Source organism: Neomonachus schauinslandi, chromosome 6 (genome assembly GCF_002201575.2).
Source record: "Neomonachus schauinslandi chromosome 6, ASM220157v2, whole genome shotgun sequence".
In the NCBI taxonomy this organism is placed as follows: domain Eukaryota; kingdom Metazoa; phylum Chordata; class Mammalia; order Carnivora; family Phocidae; genus Neomonachus; species Neomonachus schauinslandi.
The window spans coordinates 141,168,013-141,174,012 of record NC_058408.1 but is presented as its reverse complement, the minus strand read 5'-3'; the positions used below and the strand labels follow the sequence as shown (position 1 = coordinate 141,174,012).

The window sequence follows — 6,000 nt, the reverse complement described above, 5'->3', positions numbered from 1 at the left end:
GGCGCTGCCCTGCAGGGAAAGCCGCTGCCAGCCCATCTCTCAGGGGCGCGAGTGAAAGAACCACACTGCAGCAGAGGTAACAAGCAGGGACCGCGGCCAAAGAGGGGGGGATGGGCGCATCAGAAGGTAACGGGAGGGCCGGGATCAAGAACGCGCCACGCCATCTACGCCCGGCCTCCTTATCCTCCAACGGTGGCCCCAGTTATCTCCCCGGATCCCGTCGCTGGCTCCAGAAGTGACAGCCACGTGGACCGCCGGGGGAATGGAATGTTGGCGAGGGGGGCGGGGCTGGAAGGGCGCCTGGGAGGTGAACTGGGAGCCGCATACGCGCGCCCCGGCGCCGGGTGCCAGGCGACACCGCCGGGAGCGAGCACGCCCCTGACGTCACGCGCCGTTCGTCCAATGAGCACAGGCCGGAGGGAGTGCCGTTCCGGCCCGCCGACGCCGCCGCCGCGGCTGCCGCCGGCACAGCAGCAGCCTCCGGGAGCGTCTGAGGAGTCGCGGGCCGCTGCGGACTCCCGCGCCGCACCGCGCCCGCCGGAGCCGCCGGACGAGGCCCAGGGAGCCGCTCGCCCCAGCCCCGCCGCCCGATGTCCTCAAGATGGAGGCAGCGGGGGCGGCGACGTGAGGAGAGCGGCGCTGTGGGCGCGGGAGCAGGGGCCCGGGCGGCCCGGGCGGAGGCGGTGCCGGGATGGGGCTGCTGCTCATGATTCTGGCGTCGGCCGTGCTGGGCTCCTTCCTCACGCTCCTCACCCAGTTCTTGCTGCTGTACCGCAAACAGCCCGAGCCGCTGCCGGACGAGGCGGCCCGCGCGGGCGACGGCTTCCACTACATCAAGCCGGTGCCGGGCCTGGCCCTGAGGGAGTACCTTTATGGCGGCGGCGGGGCTGAGGAGCCCTCCGGCGGGCCCCCCGAGGGCGGCGCGACCCCGGCCCCGGCTCCCGAGACCCCCGCCCCGCCGACGCGGGAGACCTGCTACTTCCTCAACGCCACCATCCTGTTCCTGTTCCGGGAGCTGCGGGACACCGCGCTGGCTCGCCGCTGGGTCACCAAGAAGATCAAGGTGGAGTTCGAGGAGCTGCTGCAGACCAAGACGGCCGGGCGCCTGCTGGAGGGGCTGAGCCTGCGGGACGTGTTCCTGGGCGAGACGGTGCCCTTCATCAAGACCATCCGGCTCCTCCGGCCGGTGGTGCCCTCGGCCAGCGGGGAGTCGGACGGCCCCGAGGGGGAGACGCTGCCCGCCACCTCCCCCGAGGAGCTGGCCTTCGAGGCGGAGGTGGAGTACAACGGGGGCTTCCACCTGGCCATCGACGTGGACTTGGTCTTCGGCAAGTCCGCCTACCTGTTCGTCAAGTTGTCCCGAGTGGTGGGGAGGCTGCGCTGCGTCTTCACTCGCGTGCCCTTCACCCACTGGTTCTTCTCCTTCGTGGAGGACCCGCTGATCGACTTCGAGGTGCGCTCCCAGTTTGAAGGGCGGCCTATGCCCCAGCTTACCTCCATCATCGTCAATCAGCTCAAGAAGATCATCAAGCGCAAACACACTCTTCCGAGTTACAAGATCAGGTGAGAGGGAGGGAGGTGGGGGAAAGATACCCTGCCGGCGCCGGGGCCTAGCTGCCAAGAAGTCGGGCCTGGGCGGGATGCTGCTGCCTGCGTGGAATGGGAAGGCCAGAGGCGCATCCCCAGCCCCTGCTTTTCCAGGGATCTCCCCAACCCTGCCCGGACAGGACCCGGGAGGAAGGCGAGTAGTGCACACATTCTTTGCTTCCAGAGGGCATCAGTATGAGCCAGAAGCCTTCTCGCGTGTTCGTGGGCACTCAGGGTGCAGTCAGCGTGGGTAGGAGCAGCATGTTGAAAATGTAAGGGCAGTCCCCCTAATCCCCAGGAACGGCAGTCTCCCTAGTCCCCAGGAGTCGGTTTTGGGGCCGGTGAGAAACTGTTCCTGTATGTGGTTGAGGCATTGAGGGCGGTTTTGCAGCATCACCTTGACCACATTGAGAAATTGTTCCCGGACCCAAAGTACCGGCGTGAGAAAGAAGTGTGCGGATAGCCCGAGGCTGTTGTATTTTGCAACTGCAGGCCACTTTTGCAGTGGCGCTTTGCCAACTTTCAGGGCAGAGATGTAGTGTCTGTTGTAAAGGAATATTTTCCCACAGCAAACTGAAAACCAGTTGGGAGCCTATACATACCGTAGTTCTCTGTAGATTTTGTGTTAATGTCATCTTCCCCTTTGGAAGGGGGAAGTAGCACAGACCTAGATTCTGCTCCTCATGTATCAACTCTGGCTGCAAGTTTCTCACACGGTACCTGAGATCTCCCTGCAGATGGAATTTTAATGATAGGCAGTGATTTTAACTTTTTAAAGCTCTCCTGTATGTGGTGGCTTAATTTTATGTAGTATACTGTTTTGATTAATGGGCAAGGGTTTTTTGTTTTTGGTGTTTTGTTTTTTTTTTTAATATCATAGAAGAAGTGGAAAGGGAAAGAAAGTTTTGTAAGGATAGGGGCTTCATCTGCTTTGGTCTGAATTGTTGGAGTGGAAAGGGTCATACATGGCTGTTTCTTCAAAATCAGCTGAATTTTTTATCACTTTCTGTCCTCTAATTTTCTGTTCATTAAAATGACTCTTGGATTTTGTCAGTCTGGTGTTTGCCTTACTTAGTGCCCTCTAGTTGCATATTTCTAGATCACTAGTTTTCTACCAAAGTGTCAAGCAACAGTGACCCAGGTAATCCAGAGATATTTTATGTTTGGGTTTGTAATGGATTATTGACTTGTGTATGTGGCAGATACGCCTTACTAATTATGTTTTGTTTAGGCTAATAGCATAGAGTGACAGCTTAAAACTGTTGAGTGGCAGGAGAAATTTACTTTATAATGGATATATTTCCATAGATTTGCAGAAGGTGGTGAACTGGTTGTTCACTGTGTTTGATTTCCCATTCTGTGAAGTAGAACATACTTTATGAAACCTGCTCTTCAAGCTTTGGAATGTAAGTGACTAAATTATAAATGAGTTCTGGTATTTATTTAACCAGTGAGATGTTTATTTATGGCAGTGTGTTGCTAAGAAAGTAATGAGAAAAAGTTACAGATTTTTGGTATTCTGTTTTCTGGGTAACTTTCAGGTAATAAAATTTGACTAAATTATTATTTGGGGGGGTTATTGCAGAATAGCCAATGGCAATGAGGTTGGATATCATTTTTAGGTTTTTTTTTTTTTTTTTTTAATGTAGACTTGGAATTCAGTTAAATCTGAAGGAAATTATGAATAGCAGTTTTGGAGAACATTAGTAGGTTTTATTGCATTGAAGGAACTTTATATCATTGAATAGCATCACCATTTAAAGTACAGTAAAATTGCTTTCATTTACTATATCTGAAGGGGTTTTTTAAAAACATAGCATGTGTCTGGTTATGTATGATAGTTCAGATTTTAAACCTTACACATTAAACGGTCACCTCCAGAAATGTACGTTTGTGCTCTTTATATTAGAAGGCATTTTGGTGGTAAATCAGTAAATACTAACAGAACTTATTACTTAATCTGCAAATATTTGTTTTACACCTGCTATGTGCTTATCATTGTTTCAGTGTTGGGGCTTCAATACTGAACAGCCTCAACCATTGTGGAGCCTAAAGTTTAATGAGAACTGAATTAGCAGTACTTAATATGATTTAATTAGAATGTGATTGATTGGAGGGTTGAAGTAACTAGGCAGCTGATTTTAGTTAAGTAAAAGAAAATAATAGAAGTGTGAAGATGAAATGGGCTGCTCCAGGAAGTGTTGAGTTCTCTTGTCTATGTAGCTTTTCTGCCAGAAGTATTTTAAGCTACTGATGTTGTGGAGCGGATTCAGATTTCAGTTAAGAGAGTGAATTAAAATACATTTAAGATGTATCACAATTCTCATAATGAGAATTAAAGTAGCTATTGTTTACCCTTTTATATAGATGAGAGAGTAGTGCTCAGAGTAGTTAAATAACTTGCTTGAAGTCACACAGCTGTTATGTAGTAAAATCCAGCCCTGATAAAGCCAAAGCTACCTTTTTTCCTTCAACTCTGTCACCTTGTTCTTAAGGTTTTATTTTTTGTTTTTTTAAGTATGCTATCAATATAACATATATGGAGGTACTTTTACAAATCAACTGAGAACTCTGAGAAGAGTGTAACTAAAGATTTTTTTTCTTAAATTGAAAATTTTGAGAGCAGATCCTTTTTGTTTTGTTTAAAGATTTTATTTATTTATTTGACAGAGAGATAGAGAGAGAGAACAAGTAGGCAGAGAGACAGGCAGAGGGAGAGGGAGAAGCGGGCTCCCTGCGGGGCTCGATCCCAGGACCCTGGGATCATGACCTGAGCCTAAGGCAGCTGCTTAACCAACTGAGCCACCCAGGCGCCCCTGAGAGCAGATCCTTTAAATTAATCTTTGGGTGCTGCCCCACTAGTATTTTTTTTTTAATCCAGCAGATTTTGTTTCCAAATAGAAGGTCTGCTAGTTTATCCTTTTTAGCCATCTAATCTACTTAGAGCTAAAGCAGTAAAGAAAATTGTATTGAGTCTTAGTATCCTTTGGCACTTTAATTATTATATAACAAATACCTTACCAGTTAACATTGTTGTCACTTCTCCCCACCCTTTATTTGTTTTTCCATTTCATGTTTCTAAAGTGAAAGTGGCATGTGAGGAATGCCAGTTCCTGATGTCTCAATCTAGAGATTCGAAGGAGTTCAAGTGGTTGCTTTCTAAGGATTGTGAAGATTAACACTTCATTTTACCCAACTAACATAGTTTGTAAAACATTATAATGTTTTTAAAAAATGAATTATAATATGTATACATTTTCCACATATTTAGTTTTACTAATATAATTCTAAATTCATCTCCCTCAAATGCTGTTTTGAACTTTTTCCCTAAAATAGTAAATTAAAGTACTAGTATGTGGAGGGGGGGGGGTTTTACCAGGTTTGTTTGTTTTTTTTTAATTAACTCAAAAATTAGTCTTCAGGAAAGAAAGATTACCACTAATATTTATGATTATATGGAGAATCCATCTTCATTGTGAAATCTGAGTAATGGTCCAGGGTTGGGAGTCAGAGACTTGAGATTCTTACTGATGCTTCTCTTCCTAGACTGTTACTGCTGTGTTTTAGCGCTGATTGCATACTGAAAGGCCATATTCAGTTTGCAGGTACTTTTTATTTGGCCTCATGGTATTTTTCTGTTGTTGTTTCGTAATTGCCAATATTTAAAAAGGGAAGATTTTGCATGATTTGGATTTCTGGCTTCTTTTAGGAAACATTGGAAGATCTTGTTGCACCAGGCCTGGATTCCTTATAGCAATAACAGGATGGAGAGATAGGTCTGGTAGCAGCTGCAGGAAGTTCTTACGCATAGTTTATAGTCCCCACCTACTTACTAATGGTAGTTGTCTGGCCTGGCATCATATGAATTTGAGATCCTTTCTAAATAGGGAGTAATACTGTTGCTAACCAGTGAAAATGGGAAGAGTTAATAGCTGGATAGTAAAGGGTGATAATTATTACCTTTCTTTAAATATTATTATCTTTCAAGGGACTTTCATTGAGCAATTTTATTTTATAAAAGACTTCGATATAATGTTGAATTTAAAAAAATCATTCTACCAGAATTTTTTTAAAAAGCCCTTGAAACATTTTTCGTTCTCTGCAGTACAGTGGTAGTAAGTACATAGTGGCCGTTTTTCACTTGAGTATGGTGGATTTTTGTTTTAGTGTGAAGTGGGTCATTAACTATGTAAGGATATACTAATCTGATCTACAAATAAAGGAGACAACTACTTGTTGATATTTGAATTTGATGAATGCATGTGAACAAATATTTGGGGGAAAACTTCACTCTTCAGATTCATAGAATATCTTTTGAACATGGCTGTTTTTGTCATAACTGTTCTGTTCTTTTACTCCTGAAAAGCTTTGTGCTGTATACATTTGTGGAAATTTTTCAAATATTCCTACTGA

General features: G+C 46.1%; 1 protein-coding gene across 1 annotated transcript in view; it reads left to right on the top strand.

Annotated features, from left to right (window-relative positions):
- The first annotated feature begins 638 nt into the window (after positions 1 to 638).
- PDZD8 (PDZ domain containing 8) overlaps positions 639 to 6,000 on the top strand; it is an 84,085-nt gene continuing 78,723 nt past the window's right edge. The window contains exon 1 of the mRNA XM_021699852.2: positions 639 to 1,563. Coding sequence (XP_021555527.1) covers positions 692 to 1,563 — 872 coding nt within the window. The 5' untranslated portion in view covers positions 639 to 691. The remainder of the gene's footprint in view (positions 1,564 to 6,000) is intronic.